The sequence below is a fragment of the Stegodyphus dumicola genome, chromosome 5, assembly GCF_044657685.1.
Source record: "Stegodyphus dumicola isolate Sdum_Otavi_A_Nest chromosome 5, ASM4465768v1".
In the NCBI taxonomy this organism is placed as follows: Eukaryota; Metazoa; Arthropoda; class Arachnida; order Araneae; family Eresidae; genus Stegodyphus; species Stegodyphus dumicola.
Genome location: NC_140772.1, coordinates 35,800,216 through 35,827,178, shown reverse-complemented (window position 1 = coordinate 35,827,178; position 26,963 = coordinate 35,800,216). Strand labels below are relative to the sequence as shown.

The window sequence follows — 26,963 nt, the reverse complement described above, 5'->3', positions numbered from 1 at the left end:
CATGAGCAAAAGTTAACCAAGAATATATGCGTGAAATAAAACGAATTAATATATTAATTTAATAGATGAAAGGATTAATTTTTGGCTGATTATCCCAAAAATGCAAAGCATAGAAATAAGATTCATAATTCTTAATTCAAATTAAAAATATATGCGTACATGTTGTATAAAATATATATCAAATATTTATTTTTATTCATTTATTCAAATACATTTTTTAATATAACTGTTTCCTTTGATACAAATTCACGCTACATTTTCTTTGCGATAATATTAATGGAAGATAAGTTGTGTTGACGGTCCACTTCATGGTGAATTTGTGAGGGACTTTATTTTAAACGTCACCTTTTTCTAATTTTTTGTGTACTGCCATTTCTACTTCTGTCACTATTTCAACGATTTCATCTTCAGTTAACACTCCATTTCCTTATAATCCATAGAATTATCATCTGTAGGTCACTAATGGAGGTCTTTTTGACAAATTTTTAAATTGTGACAATTATTTAAAAGTTTGAGGGGAGCAACTCTTCCGTGATCTGGCATATTTCAATCCAATTTGTAATTAGGTTTTAGTTCATCAATGATATTTCGATAGGTTTTGAAACACAGACGTCAAAATATAAGTATAAATTTAATGTTACCTCTTCTGAAAAGCTTCAGCATGTTTCGATCTTCATTAGCAAATCTGTCAAGCATTTCTGAAAGAGGTTTCCTTTCCAGCTAGCTATACACAGTTTGCAATAAAGATGTTAAAAAGCATATTATTGAAGCATTGAAATATATTCAACTACAAAAAAAATCTTCAAATAAAAAACGGTTTCCTCGAAGCTGATTTGTACGCCTTAAAATTAATTCTTAAAGTTCAGAAAGTTGCTCTAAGTGCTCTAAGTTTGGCTCATCTGCTTAGAATGAAGAAGAGTACATTTAGAAACCTATTAACATTTATTCAAAGAGGGACGAATAGCTGTATTGACATTTTTTACATAATATTTAGTTTTTCGGTTCAGGAAAAATAAAAAATTGACTTATCCTTCTCCAGTAATCGTAACACTGATCTTCCAATTATTATTAAATTACTTCAAAGTTATTTTCCGTCTCCCGATTTGACTCCTACTAGAAGACAACTTATTACATGTTCCACCATCAGGCACTTCATGGAAGAGGAGGACCTTTGTTAGACGAAAGCGCCCATGTAGCTCGATCGTTCGGCGGGACTCGAAACATGTACCGAATTACTAGACTCAGTTCAGTGGCTTTTACTGCTCGCCCGCTTGTGTGCTTAGCTCATAGTTTGCAACTAAAATATAAGAAGTTAGTCACAGTTCTTTGCAGGCCTCGAAGTGCAACAACCTAAATATATGCAACGAAATAATAAGTCAAATATTTCACAATCTAGCTTCTAAAACATAAGCTTGAATCTTGAATCTTCAGTTTCATTTATAGTGTCAACTACTGAGAGTTTTTACTAATATCTCTAGTGTGCCTATGGCCTTTCATAAATTTTAGAAACATTAAAGGTGCATTATCAGGTTCAATATTTCTTCTAACCTTCTTCGGAAACATACAATGACCTGACTAGAACAGAGAGCTTACTAAAGCTATGTTCACTAATTGTAGTAAGTAGACAGGATACAGACGAAGGGTATACAAAACCCTTTATTTTTTTTCTTTATATACAATGACTTCCGTACTTCGGAATACAATGACCCTCCACTCGGGGTCTAACTTAAAAGATATCAAAATAAAACTAAACTCTAATTTAACTTTAGAATAAGATTGGCCTTATAATAACAGGAAGCGTATGTAGCACAGAGACTGTGAACACTACAATACGTTTAATTTATCAAGAGGATTAAAACCTCTGGCCTGGAAGGCAAAGTAGCAACTGCGTAACTTCTAAGGTAAGCGGCCTGCTTCGAACTCACGGCTTCCTCTCTTCTGCTTGGCAAAAAGGCCACACTTAAATACTTGGCGTTCGCCAGACAACTTTGCATAAACTCCTTCACGCTTATAATTCTGGCCGGAAGTAGAAAATAAGAAGTGATAGTAAAGATTTAAAATAAAATAAACGTTAGTAAAACTTAAGATCCTTACATACTTCCCGCCAGAGTTAATTAGTTTGAAACTGAGGTCTAAAACGACCTTGTTGAAAACTTTTAGCTCTAGAAACTAACGCGAGGCCAACCTTTTACAGTCATAACTTAGCTAGAAACTAGAAAATTTTAAAAGAAAGAAATTTGTTACAATAGCAGCTCCCGGAATATACAACAATCTTTTTTCTTTTTCATCTGTACTGCATCTAAACAGGAGCTTTATTCAATTCTGGTTCCTTCCAGAGATCTGGAAGGAAAACTAGTTTAATGAAATGTTACACAATGACATTGCAAATAACATATAGAATATACTTCTCTTAACATTCTTATTTCATTCATGACTATTTTAATTATCTCTCCCCGTGCTCTCTGACATGTGTTGTAAAAGAACACCAAACACGAATGTGTTTCTGTCTACGTGTGCCACACTTCCTCCTACAATCAAAACACTAACGTGTTAAAATTCAACATAACGAGACCTCTTAACACACCCTACTTTCAACTCTAAACCCTGAGGTACTATTCTAAAAGTGGCTAACTCTAAAGTGTAGCGTCAGAGAGCCTAACTACATCATTCAACCTTTACCACAAATTTGCCATGATTTAATCTTTACAGTCACACGAATAACAAATTTTTAACATTACTTTCACTTTTACCATATCACGGTATTTCTTAACATTTAAAATAACAGAACATATCAACATGCCGTTAATTTTACAGATTTGAAAACATACATTAGTAGTACATTGTTAACTTCTATTCTTTTCAAAGCAAGTGCCAATTCTTTCTACATTGAAATAATACTACATTTCAAAAAGTCTTTCAGACTAAAACTTCTTTCTTGTTAGAATGTTTTAAATAAAATTTATACAATAACTTTTTACAATATTTAAGTCTTTACACAACGCTATTATACATCAACTTTAGTTTTACGCGCGAGTAATTGAAAAACATAATAAGAAAATCGGTCACAACTCATTTCTCGCCCTTTTGGCGATAAAGGTAGACCTCGCATGAGGTAAAACTTCTTGAAATCTGCCACTTGCAGTAAGAATGAAAGATTAACTTAAGTTTGTAAAGTAACATAAAATTTTACTTATCTTTGTAATATTCAGACATCCTTTTCTGGGCCCAGTCTTTAAAGGTGCTGCAGACCGTAGCTTGGTTGATCCTCCTTCTTGTACGGGCTCGCCCTTCAGTGCTTTCCTCTGGAAGCTTCCGTTTTTCACCACTACGGCCACCCTTGAACATCTTCCTTCTGTCCTCTGCTTGTGGTCTTGGCCGTTTGAAGGCAGCTGGTCTTGGTGGAACCGGGAAACTTCTGTCGTGATCCTGCTTGGACCTCGTTGTTGGCCGTTCAAATTTTTCTTGTACTTTTTCCTCCGCCGCTGATGGCCCTTCCGCAGTTCGGCGACTTTTGCTGCGGAGAGTTCTGTCGGATGAGTCAATCTTCCGTTTCACAGCCGGGTTATAGTTGCCGTCCTTTCTCCCGGTCTTTTCCACATACGTCGTCCTTCTCCCTTCTTCATTCTGGGGGTGTTCGTGAACTCTGTTTTTTGGACGGTGGAACGGCTTCTTTTTCTTTGTACCTTCAATTTTTCCGCGGGGCAATTTTCTTTTCACTTGCTTCTGTCTCTCATTGGCTTGCCCTTGTACTTGTCGTTTTCCCACCTCTGGAACTTGTACCTGCGGTGTCTGCCGTACCGGATCCTGCAAAAGATCTGAAAAGATTTGCATTTTATTACGGTCATAGAATGGTTTTATCTGGTCAATGTTTGCGGAACAGGTTTCACCATTTCTTGCCTTTAACACTACAACAGCGTGAGTTATTTTTTCTATAACATATGGTCCTTCAAAGCGTGGAAAAAATTTGGCAGTTTTATCTTCTGGTGCTGAAGAAAGTGAATGCTTAATTTTTAGTACTTCATCCCCTACTTTATAAGTTACTCCCCGTCGTTTCAAGTCATAATACAATTTTTGTTTTCTTTGTGCTACTTCCGTATTCTTTTTTGCTTCTTTTATTAGTTTTTCTATATCACCCATTTTAAATTCTGGGGCTCTTTGTTGCACATAAAATAGTTTATCTAACGGTGTTATAACCTTTCTGCCTAGAAATAACTCAGCAGGAGTTTTGCCCGTTGTATCATGTTTTGCGGTCCTAAGGGCGAAAGCAAATTCATTGACATAGTTATCCCAGCTTTTATGAAAATTTTTAACATAACTACGGATAATTTTCACTATATTTCTGTTGACCCGTTCCGCTATATTTGATTGCGGCCGATACGGGACCATTTTTAAATGACGTATGCCCAGTTTTTGGCACATGTCTTCAAATATATTACTTACAAATTGAGGACCATTATCCGATATAACTTTTAGGGGCGCCCCGTATTTTAAAATATATTTATTTAAAATAGAATCGGTAACTAATTTCGCGGAGGCTCGTTTTAAGGGAACAATTTCGGTCCATTTACTAAAATGATCAACTATAACAAGGAGATAGCGACTTTGGTTTAACTGACTTTTTGGGAAAGGGCCCAATAAATCGATGCCGATTATTTCATTTGGAAATTCGGATTTAATACTATTTAGAAACCCGGCCGGGCGGAAATTAATATAATTAACGGCTTGACATGTTGGGCAGGACTGGACATACGCCCTTGTTAACTTTTGCAGTTCAGGAAAGTAGACTGCCTCGCGTACGCGTTGAGTAGTTTTTCGAATACCAGCATGAGAAGCTAAAGGGCTGTCATGGAGCTCTTGCAGGATATTTAATCTAAGACTAGCTGGGATAACAGGTCGAAATTCGTTGTTGGAATTCGTAGTTTTTGTATAAAATAATAGACCATCTATTAGTTCGTAATGGGCCGCCCTATTTCTTATCGCCACAATATCTTGGTGGCTAAAATTTTCAGGATCCTTCAAATACTCATAAATACTTCCAAACTCAGGATCCTTACCCAGTTCGGTTATTACAGTTTCTCGGGAATTTATTGTACACGCTGTCAGCATTGCAACTTTTACGGTATTACCCTGTTCGTCTAATTTAATTCGTGACAGGGCATCTGCTACGATATTTTCCTTTCCGGGGGTATGCTTGATTACCAGATTATATTCTTGCAGCTTGAGTGCCCATCTTATTAACCTTGGGGATAAATTTTTTCCAGAGTACAATCTAGTTACCGCCGCATGATCAGAATATACTGTTATCGGCGCCTTTCCAAAATAGACTCGGAACTTTTGCACTGCTAACAGAACTGCAAGTGCCTCTCTCTCGGTCGCGGAATAGTTTCTTTGTGTTTGATTTAAAGTTTGGCTAAAAAATGCCACTGGCTGCTGATTTTGCGAAAGTACCGCTCCTACCGCATAATCCGAAGCATCCGCTGAAATTTCTAAATTTTCATCCTTTTCAGGAAATTTCAACACAGGGGCTTGCGTTAATGCTTGTTTTAATTTTTCGAAAGCACTATTGGCTTCGGCCGTCCACGAGAATCTTGCCTTTTTCCTTTTTAATTTTAACAATGGCTCAGCGATAGCCGCAAAATCTTTTATAAAGGACCTATAATATGAACAAAGTCCTAGAAAAGAAGAGAGCTTCTTTGCCGTGTTTGGAGTCGGATACTTTTGTACAGCGATTATTTTTGATTCATCTGTCTCGATCCCTTTTTGCGATATTCTGTAACCTAAATATTTTAATTCAGGGGCTGCAAATTTGCACTTTTCGACATTAACTTTTAGACCGGCCTCATTTAATAAAGAAAACACCTGTCTTAAATCCTGTACATGTTGGTCTAGATTATCACTAGTAATAATGATATCGTCTAAATAGATAAATGTGGACTTTCCGAGAACAGGTCTTAACACAATGTCCATGCATCGCTGAAATGTTGCTGGGGCGCCTGAAAGGCCAAACGGCATTCGCAAAAATGCATAAGTGCCAGACTTGGTTATAAAAGCAGTCTTAGGCACGTCCTCAGGCCTGATCCCTATTTGAAAATAACCATTCGTTAAGTCTAAAGTTGTCATAAATTTGGTTGATTTTATGTTCCTTAAAATTTCTTCTATAATCGGTAACGGATATACCGGATATTTCGTTATGGAATTTAATTTACGGTAATCAATAGCGAATCTCCACCTTTTTGGATGCTCCAAAGGATAATCATTATTTTTCTTACATAAAACCACCGGACTAGCATGACTACTTGAGATAGGCGTTACGATCTTTTTACGTAGCATATCGGTAATATGCCATTCTATAATTTTTTCCTTATTCTTATCATACCGGTATGGTTTTTGACGAACCGGCAATGCATCTCCGGTGTCAATACTATGGTTAGTAACCTGGGTAAATCCTGGAATATCACTAAATAAGGAAGCAAATTCACTTACCACTTGTCGGATTCTATCTTGCTCGTCATTAGGTAGGTGGTCGAGATTTAACCTTGGCGGTTCAACCTTTTCTACACGCACTGGTTTCATCGTCAGCTTAAGAGACGCTTCATTAAAATCCAGTGTAGCTTGTGCGTCTGAAAGAAAGTCTATTCCTAGTATTAAGTGTGCTTGAAAATTCTTTACTATAAAAAACATCACCTTTACTTGTTCGTCCTTGATACGGATGTACAAAGGTACTTTACCTACGCACTTACATTGTTCTCCTTGCGCCGCTAATACTGTTGTATTATCCGCATTATATATGCGGTATTTGCGAAAATACTTTCTAAAAAAGACTTCTGCCACACAGGAACACTGCGCGCCGGTATCCAGGAGTGCGGTGGCCGGGATATTATTTACCAAGACTTCAATCTTCGGAAGAGTTAAATTTTTCACCATTACTGTATTTAACTTGTAGGAAGAGGGGTTTTCGTGGCCTTCGGATTTCCGCACCCTCTCGTCAGCAGAAATCCGTTTTAGTTTAAATTATTTTTTCTTTCGGTGCTTTCCTTCTTTCTGCACTGGCCTTGAGACTTTTTTTCTGGGTTGCTATTGAACTGTCGACGTTCGCCGGCTGTTTTTGAATGCTCGGGTTTCCTTGCCCACTGATTCGCTTTTTCTCCGTAGCCATGTGCTTGAGTTTGCTGTAGTCTTGGCGTACCAAATTGGTTTCGCTGTTGATATTGGCGTCTTCTTTCGACGTCCGCCGTTCTTCTACTTTCAAACTGGATTGCTAGCTCAAATAATTTTTCCAGTGTAGTCGGATTTCTCAATTCAATAAAGTCTTGCACTTGGGGTAGTAACCTCGGCAAAATCACTTGAATTATTTCAGGATCCGGACGGTTTCCATACAAGAGCTTGAAAACGTGAATTTTTCTTAAAATAAAACTCGAGATGTTTTCCATTCTTTGTTGATATATACTGAAAAGTTCTGTTTCTAATTTCGCACGATCCCTTACAACAGGGAAGGCTTTTAGTAGGGCAGTCTTGAAATTTTCGTAGGTATAGGTGGGACTTCCTGCTTGACCCAAGAGACTTCTGCCGATACATTTGAACCAGTTAAGCGCTTGGCCCCTCAAAGCGCTGGTAGCTAAGGTAACTTTTTGAAACTCGTGCACGGGGTAGAGCATGAAGTGGTCATCCAATTTTTTCAAAAAACTGGTTACCTGTGAGTTTCCATTAAACGTTGCTTCTGGTTTCATCGAAGCGCGCATGGTCTGGACAATATACCCAAATCCTTCCAGGGCGGCAGCTGGCATTTCTGGATTCTGAGCTGTTTCTGCAGGCAGCACAGGTTCTTCTTGAAACTCGGCCATGGTTATTCTTCGTCGGGCGCCACTATCAGGTTCAATGTTTCTTCTAACCTTCTTCGGAAACATACAATGACCTGACTAGAACAGAGAGCTTACTAAAGCTATGTTCACTAATTGTAGTAAGTAGACAGGATACAGACGAAGGGTATACAAAACCCTTTATTTTTTTTCTTTATATACAATGACTTCCGTACTTCGGAATACAATGACCCTCCACTCGGGGTCTAACTTAAAAGATATCAAAATAAAACTAAACTCTAATTTAACTTTAGAATAAGATTGGCCTTATAATAACAGGAAGCGTATGTAGCACAGAGACTGTGAACACTACAATACGTTTAATTTATCAAGAGGATTAAAACCTCTGGCGTGGAAGGCAAAGTAGCAACTGCGTAACTTCTAAGGTAAGCGGCCTGCTTCGAACTCACGGCTTCCTCTCTTCTGCTTGGCAAAAAGGCCACACTTAAATACTTGGCGTTCGCCAGACAACTTTGCATAAACTCCTTCACGCTTATAATTCTGGCCGGAAGTAGAAAATAAGAAGTGATAGTAAAGATTTAAAATAAAATAAACGTTAGTAAAACTTAAGATCCTTACAGCATGAGCACCGCGCCCGAAGGCGAAAGTGGTCTGAGTGGCAAGTCATTCAGGAAAGCAAGAGTTGGATTCAATCCAAAATCTACTAATTTTTCTTTCAAGACTTCTTTGTGGAAATTGTTTGAGTAGGTGCTGGAAGCATATCGTCTCTGGTTCCTAACTTAGCAGCAGATACGAGAGAGGAGAACAAGAATCACGTGATCTAGCATTGCTTCTTCATTGGTAGGAATTTGCATGAGCATAAAATCAATTTCTTTGATGATTAAACGAAATTTTGTAATTTAAGTTCTAATTAAATACAATGTAAGTACTGAGGCAGTGCATTTTTGGTAGGAAAATAAATTTTGGTTGAGCATATATCTTAGAATTTTCTGTATCTTCCGGTAATTGTAAAAGGGGCGGGAAATCACATGATCCAATTGAAAACTTGGAATTGAAGTTTTCCATGAAGTCGAACGATTCACAAAAACACAAGTTAAACATATTTGCACAAAGTCCATTCGTTATATAGTCCAATAACGTGCAAAAAATTTTTACAAATTCAATATGAAATAATAAAAAGAAACTAGAAAATATTCACCATTTCGAATTATGATGAATGGAGCGTGGTCGGTTTGACTTTACTTTCAATTGTAGGGTCGTAGTTAACAAGATTTTTGATGGCTTCGTTTTGAGAATTGTTTATACTATTAAAGAAGTTATGCGCCGTGATGAGAATTTGATCTTGAATTTCCGGGATTTTTAAATCTTCGTAGATGATTGTGTTTCTCACAAACCATGGAGCATTTGTTATTGACCGCAAAACTTTATTTTGCAGAATGCTGATTTTCTTCCGGCTTTTTTTACTTGCAGTAGCCCAGGTCGGGACGGCATGCAGTAAAATTGGACGTATGAGGGTCAGATAAAGTGTGCGTTTCGTGCTTAAGTTCAGTTTGGAATTTCTCCCTATTAAAGCATAAATTGCCATAAATGCGGCATTTGCTTTATTTGTGACGTAGTCAATATGTTCTTTGAACGTGAGCTGATTATCTATGTGAACGCCCAGATATTTGTATGAATTTGCAGTTGGGATGGGAATGTTGTTAATTCGAATATCAATTTCCACAGGGAAGAATTTTTTGTACCTTCTGCACAGAACTATGCAACATTTTGCAGGATTTAACTTTATTTTCCATGTCTTGTGTGATCTCTGATGACTATTGGCAGCCAAAATCTAAAAGAGGAAGTGGTGGGTAGAAACAACAGAACGGCATGGCTGAGAATGTTACCAAAATGTTTCAACTTACACTTTCGGATGCTATTTAACCCCCCCCCTTAATTTGTATTTCTGCTGCAGGTGGCCGAGGGGAGGGGAAATACTGGACACACTGAACATAAAAATAATGTATTAATTTAATAGTATTAAATAAACCCTACCAGTTAACGAAGGGCATAACATGCTGCTTATGAGGAAAATGCATAGGAAATAAGATTTAATGTGTTAGGAAAATAAGATGAAAGTATACACTTATTTTAATGCATAATTTTTATTTCTATTATATGCTCTCCAAAACGTGCAAAAGTTGTTACCGTATAAATAAGGAAATAATTTTCAAAGATGATCATTATGATGATTTATTTACATAGAAATCTAGGCAGTGAACTTCTTTATGATAATTATGCTTCTTTTGACTGTGAAGAATAATGAAATGAAATTCAAGGATGAAGCCAACAAAAGCTGAAATGTCAATGTCCTCTTTCAAAGAAATATCACAACAGGCGAGAAGCAGTGCTGGGAACAAAATGAATAAGATTCAAATTAATAATTATATTCCCTATTATTTAGTTGATCAACCGTTAATTTTACCTTTCCCTCATTTCAATCCACGTTGAATATAAAATGACCAAACCTATTATCTTCGGACTTTAATTTTTCATACTTAAGATAGTAGTTACATTTCAGTTTTGTTTCCACTTAAATTTAATGTCTGGAAAGGATTAGAAATCTACATTTATTTCCCCGCTATTTTTATATAGTAATTTATCTCTGGAAAGTACATTTTGAAATAACAAAGTTAAATTTTTAATTAAGATGAATTCTATTTTGTTGTCGATAGCGACAGTGCTTTGTAAAAAATAATTAAATATTTTAAAACTGGAAATTGCAAACAAAGCCAACCCTACTATAGCCGCCACATAAAACTGAAATTTAACTTTACATTTTTGTGCATGGAAAATTTTGTCTTCCTGCCTGTTGGCCGAATTGCTTGTTTTTGCGTAAAAACTCTACTTTTAATTGTAAAAAATTGTTTGTTTTTAACTATATTTATTGTTTTAAGTGTTTCCGCATTTTAAAATTTCTAACTAAGATATTTTGAGTCTTTGTGTATTTTTCAGAGGGAGAACTGAATTGATTAAATGAGAAATATATCTCTAATGAAATTCGAGGAAATAAGTTTAAATGAAGGGCACCAAAAATGTGTATAATTTAATAGGCCGTATAAGGCAGTTATGTGGTGCCCACATGAGATATTTTTTAAATGTAAAATAGTATCAAAAATATTACTAAATGTTAAAAATATTATATAATAATTGAATGCTATTTAAAAAATAAACACAGAAAGAGGAATTTAAGTTCTATGTTCCTACAAATTTCACCATAACTATTATGTTTGTTTTAAATGCAAACAATAATGCACACAATAAGTAAAATTACAAACACTTAATTTGACTTCTTGCAGAGCGTTAGAATCCTAATTTATTTATCGCATAGTCTAAAATAAAACTAGTCGCAAAATATTAATAAGAAGCTCATATAAAATGTCTTTCAAATGATTAACTTATCCTTATACTGACTATTGTAACTTTATATAATATTACTATTTTAACACTGAAAATAAATCTAAGATCATATGCATCGTTGATTGGCAAAAATATCTATTTATGGCAAATAGGATTTTATCACAAAATGTAAAAGATAACATCCTTTCAAATCCTAACAAAGATCTTTTTTTATTTAAAATGTTTTAAGTACTTAAAACAATATGCATTAAAAAGTCAAATTGTATGAGTTAAACAAAACGTTTATGTAATATAAATTTCTTTTCACATACAGAATTAAAATAACTCGTCCTCGATCATCTTATTACGATACTGTTGACCTTAATTAAGCTTCAAATGTAAATATTTTATTTTGGAAGACAAAAAAAATTTTTTCTCTTCTATCTCCATTCTCCTCATTGAAAGGAAAATCTCATAAAGAACATTTTATTTTGTTTTAATTTTAAAACGAATGCTTAAGTCACGAATAATTTACTTGTGCACCTTTTTGAAAATTATAAGTACTTGCACGATTAAACCATTACTAGGTTCTGTTTTGTTTCAGCATTTCAAAAGCCGGCTATTTTCACAGCAGCGTTTCATGCTTTTACTCATGTATATCCATTATTTCTGTAGTTATAATTCATCGTCCAATGACTTCGCGCAAATTTTGTGCAACCCCCGTATTATCGGATGAGAACAAGAAGGGAGAAAAAATAGTTTGAATCATTATGCCCCCCTCCGTACACACAAACTCTCATTCAAGTAAACTTAGACTTTTATGATCTGTTCAAGCGGAGACAGAAACAAAGTAACGAATATTCGGTGAAAGGTTCAAGAATGGTCACTTTGTGTTTCACTTAAAGAATTATAGAACATGAACGTACAAGATCGTTTCCGCAAAGGAGTTTACGGAAGGGTTCTTTCATTCATCTCCATCGACTGCAAAAACGAGCTTTAAAAACTGACCTTTAAATGCCTAGAATCACAGCATAAAGAAGTTGTTGCCTCATACAGGGGGCTTTGAAAAATGTGAATATTTGTCTAGATATATAGTTCTGTTTAAAGCATTCGCTTTACCTGTTGAATGACAGCAATTCATTCCGATCTTCGAGAAACGAACGTATTTATATTTAGGCAACGATTCCATGAAGTTTATAATTAATTTCTTGAATATTAGATAATTTTTCTAAGATATCACTAATATAAAATTTCTCTGAAAATGTCGAATAAATCCATAAATTGAGGATATTTTACTATTTTAAATATTCTTGTTATAATTAGTATTATAATTTTTCAATCTTTTGATGAACGTGTACCATCTAAACAAACGTTGAAAACCTTTAGTACCACCATTTACATAGTACCACTACCAACACCACTCTAGAACAAAGCTCAGATTGCATACATTTACGAGTGTTAGAGAATAAAAACTCAATCAGGGTACTGGGGTTTTAATTATTGAATTTATTAGTTAAAAATGCTTTGCTTCTTTACGTATTACCTATTCTTCTTTTCTGTACCACCAGTGGTACGCATACCACCAGTTGACAACCCCTGTTCTACACAGTAATCTTATGCCAAAATCTAAAAGAGAATCACATTAAGTTTTCCGAATTTCTCAAATAACCGCTTCCCGAAGCTACATAAAATCGTGCTTGCAGCTTCTCAGTATCTAAATTGGCTTGTCATTCAGACAGTAGCTTTTATTAAAATTTTCGCGAAAATACACTACATAGTATTCCTATTCCAAAATCTAAAAGAGAAGACTGAACTTTGAATTATCTTAAGTTTTCTGGATTTCTCAAATAGTCGCTTTCCAAAGCTACATAAAATCGTGCTTCCACCCTGTCAGGGGCTAAAAAAGCTTGTTATTGAAACAACACTCTTTATCTAAAATAACGGTATTAAATATGTTTATAAAATTAAATTGATTTGTAAATATAAATTTCAATTGAAAAATGCATGACCTAATTTTTATTTCATTAAGCAGTGTTTATTTATGTAACTACTTCCTTTCTGGTTTTACGTTTCTTTATATATTTTCCTGCCGAAATATTATCGACGGAGAAAGTTTTCCAGCCCTGTTCATGTAAAATCCAATCTGCGAAAGTTTCACAAATTTTCACTATTTGCTCCACAAAGTTTCACTTTTGTTGTAATAAAATTACTACCTTTATTGTGATCAACTGATGAATGTTACCCGATCTCCAAATATTGTATAACTGATGTCTATTTCGTAAACATACTTTTGCACATCATATATTTTAAGGTTTTTATTCATGACTTCAATCCAATGTGAAAACAGCAGATTTTTCATAAAGCGGAAATGTATAAAGGTTTTGTAAAATGCGCCAAGAAATGCTTTAGCACAAACGCGTAATTTAAATTGAGAAAAACTAGAAAGAAAGCGTCACTCACAGAAAGTAACTTAATCTAGATATTTTCTAGTAGCAAATGGTATACGTGACATGATGGATAAAGATAAGGAAAGAGAGGTCAGAAAAGTAAATGAAGAACAAAGCAGTTATAATTCCGAAGAAGCATGAATTAAGATGAAGAAGCGAAGTCTCCGACGGGTGCATCTACGACGACTTCACAGGACCGTGAAGTCAGCACAGCTGCAGTCACAAAGGCCCCCAAGTTTCAAGATGTCCCCAACTCATTTTCAGGATTCAATGCAAAGCGGAATTGTCGAAACGTTAAGTACCCTGTGCCATAAAATGAAAGGTCTCCAAAAGTTCAAGTGAGGTCAGCCTCTCACTTCATTAATCCGTTATTAAAAAACTCACAGATGTAATGAATTTCTCTTTTGTGGATTTATCATAGGAAGTGGTCAGTATTTTGGACATTTGACCCAAAACATCATATGATGCCATTCATTACTACACCTTCTGACGGTTAATCTTTATGGTAACTTGGCGATTTTTTGGCGAAAATTTGGCGACCAACACTGCTACAGCAACCTGCTAGTTTTGTTTTGGACGCCATTTTGTTTTCACGAAGTAAAGGCATGTTTTTTTTTTTTTTTTTTTTTTACTCAACATTTTTTCCAACAATCTGCTATCCGAATTACGCTTATACCAGAACTTTTATGGAACAAATATATTTAATCATGACGAAGATTAGGTGCGAAATTGGGAGAAAGTGCAGAATTGCAAACTGCTTGCTGTGTTTTTAAGAATTGCACATACACGGTATCCATGTACACGTCGACCTATTTTCACTTAAAAAACATCCCAGAATTGCACAAAAATGGCATTGTGCACACTCTTGACTTTATCTATGTACACATCGACCTATTTTCACTTAAAAAGTCAAAGAAAATTGACAAAAATCGAATTCTTCTTACTCTTGTAGAAAACGCCAAACAAATAAGTGGGCGATTTTGCACTTCAGCAGCGAAAATGTTTCTAAGTGCTTATTAGCTAAAATCACGATCGGAGTTTTCAGGAAAATGTCACATTACCTGTCTCATGATCTCTCATTTCTCTGAAACAAAATAATCTGTGATTCGAACTGTGTACTTCTCAGATTATTGCTAAAGTCCTAGCTAGTAACCTTTATCGCCTTACCAAAATGTCGCTAAACTACCTGTTACCATATTCTAAAGATTAGCCCTTGTGACTTTTTGTAAGAAACCTACGTTCTGACCCTGTTAGAGAAGACTTAATATCGGTGTTCAACTCATAAAAAAACGCCGTTATTTCTCCCGAACCCTGCATTTGCTTCGAAATGAAACGAAACAATCCATCACAAATGTTCGTCTATAAGATTATAATACATATTATTACACTGTAGACTTTTTGATGCTTTTGTTGCTGGAAACATGAAAAATGTTCAGTGCCCCCGACGGGATTCGAACCCCGCCGGGGTGTGCTTCCAGTTACACCATAAAGGCATGCAGAAGAAAATATTTTATAGCACAAGCACAACATTATTAATAACGAGGTGAAGAAATCAAACTTTCGGGAAGACTGTTTTGATACCTTTCACTTTTAATAATACAAAAAGAAATCCTTCTGGGGAATTCTTTTATAAAATAAAAAGAAAGGGAAATAAGACTTCATTCTACAAAATCCTCACTCGACTAGAGAAAAATAAGAATTTATGCTCATAAGATTTATTTGTTTCTTTCTAAGGGAAGAAAAAATTTAACTTTGTCACTTCTCATAAAAAAGATAGACAAACAGAGAAAACAAACAGATTTCTTGTTAGCGCACGTTAAGTCTTTCTGCCTGCTGGGCGAAAGAAATATCACTCCGAATTCCTAGAATACTGCGGTCACAGTAAAAGTGGTTTTAAAACCCGAAATACACGTGATCTTTCTCAGATTCGTGTTTTATTCGTTCGGTGAAGTTCGCGAATGCGATAAATACGAAAACAGACAACTTTTGTCTATACTGACAAAAGAAAAAGAAAACTGCACAGCACCTGCGCTAAAGAATTTGCATTCGGAACGAGTTAAAGCTAAAATGAAGCCATCTTAGATAATAAAGCAGCTGCAATTAGGAACTGAATAGAAATTGCGGACGTGAAAGTTCTTTACGAGCTTAACTTTTTCAACTTGCGGTCTTTCTTAACTACTTAATAAACTCAGATGGCGTGATTTGAAAAGACATAAAATGCAAATGTAGTTTATGCTTTAATTTAATATCTGAATAAAGATTACAAAAAAAAAAAAAAAAAAAAAAAAAAAACAAGAAACACAAATGAAGCTGATGAATGTATTAAGTGTAATAAATAATATTCATTAAGGCATTCGAAATCTAAATATAAAATTAAAAAGAAAATGATTATTCTTATTAGTGGAGAGTGAGCATACTTAAGAGACGGTTGTAATATATACTCTTTTTGAAAACAACTTAATTAAGAAAGAGAAATTACGAGTTACTTAAGTGGAAGAGAAATGCACTAATTTAAAACTTTTAGCTAGAAAACGTTGATTAACTTTGAGTTCAATGTTATTTAATTAGTTACAGCAAATAGTTGCATCTCTAGAGAATGGCATGGGAGCCATTTTATCAAGGAACAAAAATTAATTTTGAGGAAAATTAAATTTGAAGTCCTTTATATAGAAGAAATGACAGTAATATATAAATGCATCAAAATAATATTTAATCTTAAACAATATTATGTTATGGATTTTTATATAATATAAAGTATGTATAAATAATAAAAAATAACATGAATAATTAATATAATGTTTTTTGATTATTTTAAAAGTAACTTGTGATGGGTTAATGTTAAAAATATGCAATTTATATAAAATAAATGTGTAACAGTTATAATTTATTAATTTATTTATTAGAACAAAGAGGCAATTAGCCCAAAGGTCAATTAATTTCGTTTTGGCATTTTGCCTCGTCCACTATAAAATGGCGTTTCACTTTTCAAATTGTTGCTCCAAATATTAGAGCTCTGTATTAAAAAGAAATTAAATAATGAAGAATCTGCATGAATGTATGTATGCTTCTCGCATTGTGAAAAAACAACGATACCTAGAAATATCAAATTTTGAATAACGTAATCTTCCAATCGAATATGGGTATTTGGAATCCCAAATTTGAAATTTGTTTTATTAATCTATTTCATATTTTGTAAAACTTTATCGAAATTTTTATTAACAATCTCAACGATTTCAAAGCGAGCAATGGCAACACTATACGGGAGGGGGAAAAACTATCTCCAGCGTGGGAAACTGAGTAAACTTTCTCGGAAATTCTAAAGATATACTGTTTTTAACCATTTCGTGATATTGTTGTTGAATTGAATTTTATGGTTTAAATGCGAATATGATATTTAATAAATAAAGGTAATATACGAAACGTAAAAAAAATGCCCCTTTTGGGTGTAATATAGAATCTGAAAGCTTTCAAATTTTAATTATTTATTTGTTTTCTTCTTCTTCTTCTTTTCCCCAATTTAAAGGACGTATATAGAGGAAAACAAATGTCAGTATGAAATTGAATATTTTTCAGTGTGAAACTGAATTTTGAATTTTAAGTCTCTTGATCAAATGCGTTTTTTCAAGTCGATACTCATACTCATGCAGATTATATGCATGTGAATTTTCTTATAATTTTATAATAAAACGTGGAAAATTTTTTTTGAAACACCGCTTAAAAAATTTATTTATTTTACTGTTAAATGAAAATACTATTTTTAAAAAATAATTACAATTTTAATTTTCAAATCATAAACCTTTTTTTTCATAGCTTTGTCATAGAGAGAGACTCTTTCAATTCCTTTAACATGTTAGTGGTCGTGAATATAAACCCCTGCTTCTTTAAAATTTGGCTGCATCAGCGGCCGCGTGGTTAAGACTGCTGTAAACTTAAGGTTAAGACTGCGTGGTTAAGACTGCTGTAAACTGTCGTTAAGACGTTCGACTGGGGCTCGAACCCTGGGAAAAGGGCTGACTGCATTGTTGATTTTCTTGCTTTTTCCCATATGTAACGTGTATACTAGTCAGTTTACTTTAGAAAGTTCTCATTGATGGTATCCTTGAGGCAGATACCCTTCTGTGCTTGTTCAAAAGTCTAAACGTGGCTCATAATGTCTGTCCGCAGAGTGATGGAAGAATTCAATAAAATACATTTCGTTTCAAGGTATACCAGATATCTAGTTTATATCAAGAAATAGATTAAATTGATACACTTAAAATTTTTCGTTAAGCAACATGCACTCTTAAATATCGATTTTTAGCACAAACTTAACAAACGCTTACAATTTAAAATGAAGTAGCAACAATTTATGAGATTATGATTTTGAAACAATTTCACCTTCTTTATTGTTATATTTAAAGTGAGCTAATAAATGCAGCTTCGGGAAAAATGTCTTCCTTATTAGTTACCATTATATCTGTACGTTTCCTAAGTGCTAAAAGAATTTTCACAAATGAAGGAAATATGGAAAGATATATTTGAAATATTTCCTTCATTTGTGAAACGGATATTCAGTTATTTATTTTGAGTGGTTACATTGTAATCAATGTTTCTAGGAATAATCGAAGACGCCAAGCGAGCACCTTTTAGCATAAAATTTCATATTTCATTATGATATTTTTCAAAATTTTAAAATCTATTTCGAGGTCATATCTGAAATTTCATGACGTATTTGATAGCAAGAAACTGCTACTACAATTAATGTAAATAATAATCCTTATGGTGATTTCTTTCAATTTTTTAGGTTCCGCTCTCGTGTCCGATGTAAACATCGCCTGTAACAGCAATACTATTCTTGTGACGATATCTACAACGTCCAACTTCAACGGTATGATCTATCCTAAGGGCCTGTCCAAGAACTCCAGCTGTATGACAGAGTACAGCGAAGCAGGACCGCAAATAACGTATGCCTTGCCTCTCAGATCGTGCAATACCATGAGTGCAGACTTCGTAAGTATATCTGATTCCTGTCTTTTTATACACAAATTTCGGCCTGATTTCTAAAAATAAAGTGTTTGTGAAATTATGAATAATATGCATATTTATCAGCTGCCCATATGTTTAAATGATATATCCTCTTACATTAGTTTATGGCCAGCTGCAATTTAACTTGTACATACAACACCGCTACAGTTTTGCCACTCCCTGATTGCTCAGAGTAACTCGTGTGCTCAGGTCATCTGCAAAACAAAGTGTACTGTCATCTTTTAATACGTTCCAAGCTACATTTGGTCAGTTCATCAGGACCCATCTAACTGTTATTGTCCTAGTATCTTCCAACGAGCTGGCATCTAAACTTCGCATCCCGATCGAAGGCCAACTCGAGCGACGACCAGCCATGAATAATAGCAATAAAATACTTTACCGAAAGAAAATTGTTGTCTGATGCATAAAAATACCCACTATAGCTATTCTCCTGTAAGCATTCAGTTCTTTATTTAGATTCAGTGTCATAATTTGACGATTTAATCCATTTTACATTATCTGTTATGAGGAAAACTGTTTTACTTTGCGAGTATTTCTGTTGGCTATGATCTTTAGAGACGAATTAAATTGAGTTTTCATTGTAAGTATGCCTATTTTATTGCATATAGGAACATAAGCTGGATCCTTAATTTCCACATAATGCCCATTCAAGGTATACATTTGCACAAAATCTTTAAGTACAATAGACTACAATAGACGTCACTTAGTGTGATTGCGGTTAAAGTTATCCTTCGGATTTTGTTATCGATTTGCGGAAGTCCCGCCCTTTATGTACACGAAACCAGGGAAACCAGGGAACCTACGTCTCTTATTGTGATCAAAAATTCGGTAAATATGACCAAATTATTGTAGAATAAATTTTTTTATCTAAATCAAAGCCGCTACACGAAAGATAAATTCGTCAAACAAGATGAAAATAGATCATAAAAATTGCCAAATGACAGAGAAATATCGGCAAGCGTGTTAAGTCAGTAGATATCTTGGTTTCGATTTCAGTCAGCCATTAACAATCTTAGTTCGAAGTAGATTTTGAATAACTCTATCGATTTTGAAGGCGATCAGACCCAAGTCTTTTGCATTCAGAAGCAAAATAAAAATGTATAGAATTTCTTATTTTCTTCGGGGAAAAATTCCTCTAAAATGAAGAACTAACAAACTAAAGTTGTGTTTTTAAAATTTTGCATTGGCATGTTCTCTTCCAATGTGGGATGCCTTCCGGATACTAAGATTAGGATTATAGCATCAGTAAAATATTTTCTAGATATGTTTTGAACAGTTCATAAACAAACTTTTGCATTAAAGGTATTATGAGCAGTTCATAAACAAACACTTTAATTTTTTCTAATTAAAATACTGTGAGAATATCTATTTATATGTTACAGAGTTTGATTTAGCTTTTTAAGCATAAACTAACATCAAACTCTTAATAGACGTTAAGCGAATGATCACTATGTTTGAAATAAAGTACAAAGCCTTGAAAAAGTTAAAACAAACTTTTTTATTTAATGGAATTTAGAACATAACCATACTTCTTGTGCTCACAGAATCAGCCATCACTTGTTTCGATGAAACTTAAAGAAACAGTAATTCAAAATTTAAAACTTAACCTAGCAGTCAAGGACTACACAATTTAATTTAACCCGTAACAGGGGAGGTGAAAAAGTTGAACATAGCAGGGGACGAGCGGTCTCAGAGACCGCGCATTATAATAAATTTTTAAAAATCGTCTAATTAAAATATCATCAGGATAGTTCACTTAGATGTTCTTTGAACATTTTACTCTGAAAAGAAAATATGTTTTTACACTTTAAAGTGAAATTAAAGTTTTCCCAGAAAATTTCCCCATAGCCTCAAATTTTTCGATGAAAATCGTATGCTGCACTAAATTCTATAAAACTAAAAATAAAAATGCATTTTTTTGAATTAACTATTTTATCTATATTAGTTAATATTCAAAGCAAATTTTAACATCAGAAAATTGTATATAGCACAATACAGAAAAATTTTGACAGTACCTAAAATATCAGTATCTCACTGATTTTCTGATAGTAAACAATTTAGTTTTCGTCTTCTTTAGCATATTCATTGCATAACTTTTGCGTGCATTCCAAACAAACAGGGTCTTGGCAAGATAAACATAAATATACTGTCTTTCTTTTCCTGCTTGAGGGCACAGACAACATGTTTTCCTTGATTTTAATTTTGCTTCTTTTGTGCACTGCTCCACATCCTTAGACTCAGCTTCTTTTCCTAAAATCCGCTTTATCGTCAGGCGCAATTCTCGATTTATTCTTGGATTTTTCCCTCTCGTGTGTAGTAGTCGTTGGACTAATTCTTTCGCTAATTCTTTCGAAAACACCATTCTGGTCATAACAGGGTTTTGGTTATAACCTTGGTGCAAAATGTATTCGTTTAATGTACTCATATCTACTAATCGGTAGAAAAGAGCCATAGGCCAACGCGTTGTTCTCCTACTACAGGAATGGACAGAACATTTTTCATCTAAAGCATCAACACCACCTTTGGTTCTGTTATAAAAACCAATTATTTCAGGTTTCTGTGTTTCCGAGTCTGTTTCTATCGAATGATGTAATGATGACATCAAAACCACTGCTCGCCTTTTTTCGCAGAAATTTTCTTCACAGTCATCTTCTTCACTATAATCACTTCCAACTTCGTCTAGAATTTTTTTCAGTTCTTCTGCATAACGTGGATTAGAAGGATAAATGAATCTCCACGGACCTAACTTCAGAGCCATGTGTTCACTACTGCCGAAAATTGTAACACTGAGAGGGAGGTGAGGTCTCACAGACCGCTCTAGAAGAACTTCAACAGATACACTTGCCAAAGCATTCCGATAAAAAGGGGCCAGAAAGAAGGTCACGAAACGTGAAGCTAGGGGAAGAATCCATTCACTTGGACAAAGCATGCAATAGGGGTGATGGGAGGAACATGTGGCGCGGTCCGTCAGACCGCACGTCCCCTGTTACGGGTTAAATTCAAGTCATTTACATTTATGGTGAGGAAACGGAAAGGAGAAATTATAGAAAAGGCTGAAATTATATATAATTAGTTAATGTAAAATAATAGTAACCTTATAATGTTTCTTGATATTTGTATATTAAATTATTTAAATTCTTTTATTATTTGGAAAGATATTTTTTCTTATCATTTAATGTTATCATTCGGTTTATGTTATCAAAATAGCCGTGGATAAAGACGACCACTGGCATCACATGACATTAGATTTATGTGAAGCAGAGGGTCGATTCTAGCTCGTTCGTTGAGAGTTCCGTTAGTGTGAATCATCAGGGAATCATATGCATGATTGTAAAATGCACAGGATGTGTCACACTCTCTGTGGTTCATAAATATTCATCACCGCCTAACAGCTGCAAAATATATCTTTTTGACACACGATGCCTCTGTTTGCAGGATGAAGGGATAGAATACTTCAACACTGTGGTTATACAGCCGCATAGAAAGTTGGTGACTAGCCAAGGAAGGGGTTATCATGTGCGATGCCGCTACCAAACCAAAGATCAAACCATTACTTCCAATTTCAACGTTAGGTAAGAATTGATTTTTCTAATGTTTATTTTAAATTGTATTATATTTTTTTCTGAGCAGAAATATGAGTTTCTGCTCATCGATAATTTGAAATTTTAGAATGCGTAAAAGAGTTACGTCTTTCTCAGTTTTCTGTGTATACAGCTGAAAGATCTTTGAATCCTAGCACCTGCTCCGGATTGCTTTAAATAGTTCAAATCAGATGTTTTAAAGCAAATAGCTTAACCATTTAACTTTAATATCTGATATAATTCATGCTGCACAAAATATTTTTAGTTCAAAGGGATTTCAGTTCCGAAGGACTATTGCTTTCGTTTTGGCATTTTGCGTCGGACTCATAAACGTCGGTTCACTTTTCAAACTGTTGCCACAAAATGTTAGAGTCCTCCATTATATTTGAAGAAATTAAATAATGAAAAATCTGCATAAATGATTGTCTATTTCTCGCATTGTGATAAAACAATGGTACATAGAGCCATCGAATTTTGAATGACGAAATCCTACTGCGAATATGGGCATCTGAAATCCCAAATTTGGAATTTGTTTTATTATAGATTTTATATTTTGTAAAACTTTAACGAATTTTTGATTTACAAACTCAATGCTTTAAAAGCGAGAAATGGCAACGTTATATAGAAAAAAAAATACTTTTATCTCCAGCTCGCGAGACTGTGTATATCGGAAATTCTAAAGATATGCTTAATTTAACATTATTTTGCGATATTGCTCTTGAACTGAATTTTATGGTTTAAGTGCAAAGAACATGATATTTAATAAATAAAGGTAACACTCAAAACGTTAAAAAAACGCCCCTTTGGACGTAATTTAAAATCTGAAAAATTTCAGATTTTTTTTTTTTTTTTATTTTATTAGTAATTTGTTTTACCCAAATTATTTTCAAGATATTCTGTCACTTTGAATTCACTGCAAGTCCATCCTTTAAAATTCATAATTAGGTGACAGTTGAGATCTCAATATATAATTGTGTTCATATTGCTGTAGATAAAACAGCTTTGATATAAGCAATGCATAAAACACCATGATAGAAATATGCTTTAAACTTAGCATAAAAACTATCTATAAACTTTTTATGCACTGGCAGTGCAATAACTTCCAAATGCAGTCTTCCCGAATAAGAAGATTAATAAAGTTAATTACATTACCATCCCTTTCCACTTGCCCGTATGGTTGCCTATGTTCGTCAAAAACTGCCTTCTTCAGAAGAGCTTGTGTTGAGATCATATAATTAATTCGTAAAATCATTTATCAGTGCTGAGGTAGGTTTTCCTTTACCTGAAAAACATTTACATGTTGCATCACAAAAGATAATGTCAAGTTAAATGTAAAATAAAATGTGGGCTGTTTTGCAGTAAAATTTTAAAAGCACAGCTTTCCTTTACCTGGCATAACCTGGCATGTTAGTAACCTGGCATGTTTACCTGGCATAACTGCCAATAGAAGCTGACATCATGTTTATACTTGAAAGAATTCATTATTTTGTAGAAGGAGTTATGTATTTAATTCATTATTTCTGTAGAAGGAGGACCTGTTTCTTATACACTGCAATTAAATTTTAGTCAAGTATCATTTGAAAGGTATTAAGTCGCATAAGGATTCTGTGACTAAAAATAACTGCACATATTAGTCCGAAGAAGACAAAGAAACATCGCAGAAGAAAGACTGTAAAAAATTCACAGAGAAAAAATTATAACTGGGCTCTAAGCATGGCTTTGCAGATAATGCACAGTTATCGTTTGAATTAATACTTTACTACCTCCCGATGCAACACTGCCCGTTCATCTGTGATTGCTTTTAGCTGCATTTTTTCTGCATTTTTTATTGATCGTTTCTTCTTAATTTGCAGAGAAAGTTAGGTTGGTTGTATTAAAAATTCAACCTAAACTCTGCCAAATAATGCACATGAATTGCTGAAGGTTTAATTCTGTTCGCTGCTCTTTCTAATAAAAAAGAGTTTTAGAATAGATAATTTTTACGAAGGCAGTCAACAGCTTTATGAATAAATAGAGACGCATGATATTAAAAGGAATGTACATAGAAAACTAAACAATCAGAAAGATGTTTTTTTCAAATATGATTTTTCAAAAATTCACCCTTAATATTTTAAAAAAGATTCAATACACGCGGTGTACTAAAATTTAAATTCTGTTATATGAGCTGTTTTCTTTGAAAGTGGTGTAAGTCCATTTTATATTATAAGGAGATATTTAAGGGTTTGTATTTGAATCCATTGAAAGAGATTAGTATATGTTAATAAGCTCATTTTACGTTTCTCAAATTTTAAATTGATTTAAATTTATAATGTGAACATTTTTAAAGTATTAGTTAAAAGAAAGATTTACTTTTGATGACCTCAAATGGACTTAATTTTTATCATTATGAGAATTTTTTTGAAAATAATCATGATGTGATGGAAGAATATAACATATCCATCGGTGTCCGCCGATAACATCGCGGACGAAAACGTCGCGGAGAAAACAACGCAAGGCGAAAACGTCGTGCTACAAAACATTGTGGGAGAAAACATCGCAAAGAGAAAACATCGCAGTTTTAAAACATCGTGGTAAAAAAACATCGTCGTCGAAAATAAAGCGGTTCAAAAACTTCGCAGTTTAAACTCATCGTTGCCGAAAATATCGTGGTAAAAAATAAAGTATCTATAAATCATCGCATGACGATAACATCGCAGACATGCTTTTTTTCAGGTTTTAATAATTATAAATGGATATTCCCATAATGATTTGTGAGCACAAGGTGTAAAGAAGGATAATTTTTACTTTCACACTTTTTTTTATTAACTAATAAATTTTTGCTGAAAAAGTAAGAAGGAAACTTAAGCATAGAAAATTAAATGCAACTTATAGATTATACTTTTCATGAAAAATTACCAGTAAAAACTTTATAAAAATGATTTATTAATGGCCTTTGTTAGTTAACTATGTCGGTTTAAAATTCTATTAAGTGCTATAAGTTGCATTAATTTTCTATGCTTAAGTTTCCTTTTTATTTTCTCAGCAAAAATGTATTAATTAATAAAAAATACGAAAGTAAAAATTATCCTTCTTTCCATCTTGCGCTCACGAATCATTATGAGAATATCCATTTACAGTTATTAAAGCATGTCTGCGATGTTATCGTCATGCGATGATTTGTAGATACTTTATTTTTTATCACGATATTTTCGACGACGATGTTTTTAAATTGCGAAGTTTTTGAACCGCTTTATTTTCGACGACGATGTTTTGTACCACGATGTTTTAGAGCTGCGATGTTTTCTCCCACGATGTTTTGTAGCACGATGTTCTCGCCTTGCGTTGTTTTCTCCGCGACGTTTTCGTCTGCGATGTTTTTGCCGCGATGTTTTCGGCTGTAACCTATCCATCTAGTATAATTTTTGAATTTATGTAGTATAATTTTTGAACTAAATCTTTGAGGAAAGTGGAGTTTCATCACTTTCAAAGGAATTATATTTGCAATTTCATTAACTACGTAAATTTATATTGACAAAATAATGAAAATTTTGAAGGAGTTTTTTTAGAACTGTTTATAGATAAAGCGTTTATAGCAGAATGCATTCATTGTTATTATTAGTTAATGTTTTTGTCAAAAATATACTTAACGCTTTCGATGAAATAGGCTGGTTTGTTTCTTCAACCTACTACATGGTTGAAAGTGCTTTTTTACAAACTGCAAGGATTTTTACTAACTCCAACTACGTTTTTAAAGCAACCTGTTGCAAAACACTACTAATTTCTTAAAACGCATACTCCATAATTTAAATAAAATTAGATTTTTCTGTCATAAAAATCGTTCGAGTAGAAAACAACGCCTTTTCTCATAAATACATGATTTTTTCCTCACGATTACTTTTTTCGGGCATACATTACTCACGTTTATTGATGCTAATAATAATTTATTTTATTGCATCCTATTAAAAGAACTTATTGACTTGCAATTTGCTTTTTGGAACAATGAATATTTATTGTTTCTCAGAGTAATTTACATTGACATTTGCTGCCGTCGTCCATGATAAAAATTATAATTGCCTCTTCAGGTGATACAAGAATCACAACATTACGATTTGAAAAACGTCGTTTCGTTTCTCAAACATTCACGTTCATTTAATGGAGGAAGTTGCGGATGATTTAGAAACTTTTTCGCGCATCACATTAGAAGATATAAGCATTGTATTTGGGGAAACCTGATCTTCCACTGTCAAAAATTTGAAAATCAGCTTCTAATATATATCGAGTTCTCATTCTTCAATTGATTCTTTAATTATTTTTTCTTCCTTCTCTGAAGTAAAGGAAGTATTGTAATCACGAAAACTTTAATCATATTGGTTAAATCCTAGTATCCGGTGCACACGGGATTTGGCGACTTTATGATGAGCAGTAAAAACGGGACATATACGATGAGTAGTAAACGGATCATTCAAAAGAATATATATAGTTATACATAGTATAATACTATGTATATAGTGTATATACTATGTATATACACACAGTGTATAGTCTATATACATAGACGTTCTTTGGATAATTTTTGGTGTTGGCGATAATTTTCAAAATCGCGCCAAGGCTGCACCGTATACTAGGATTTTACCATCATATTTCAACGAAAATATCCATTTTGACCGCTCTCAAATCTATTTGAACGGTGTTTTTGCTTGAAATCCGGAAGTACGGACAGAATAAAAGTCTCTTTT

The 26,963-nt window shown here is 33.8% G+C and overlaps 1 protein-coding gene across 1 annotated transcript in view; it reads left to right on the top strand.

The window, feature by feature from the left end:
- LOC118186622 (cuticlin-3-like) overlaps positions 1–26,963 on the top strand; it is a 217,709-nt gene that overhangs the window by 128,111 nt on the left and 62,635 nt on the right. The window contains exons 4-5 of the mRNA XM_035356726.2: positions 18,426–18,631; positions 22,103–22,239. Of these exons, the coding sequence (XP_035212617.2) occupies positions 18,426–18,631; positions 22,103–22,239 (343 nt within the window). The remainder of the gene's footprint in view (positions 1–18,425; positions 18,632–22,102; positions 22,240–26,963) is intronic.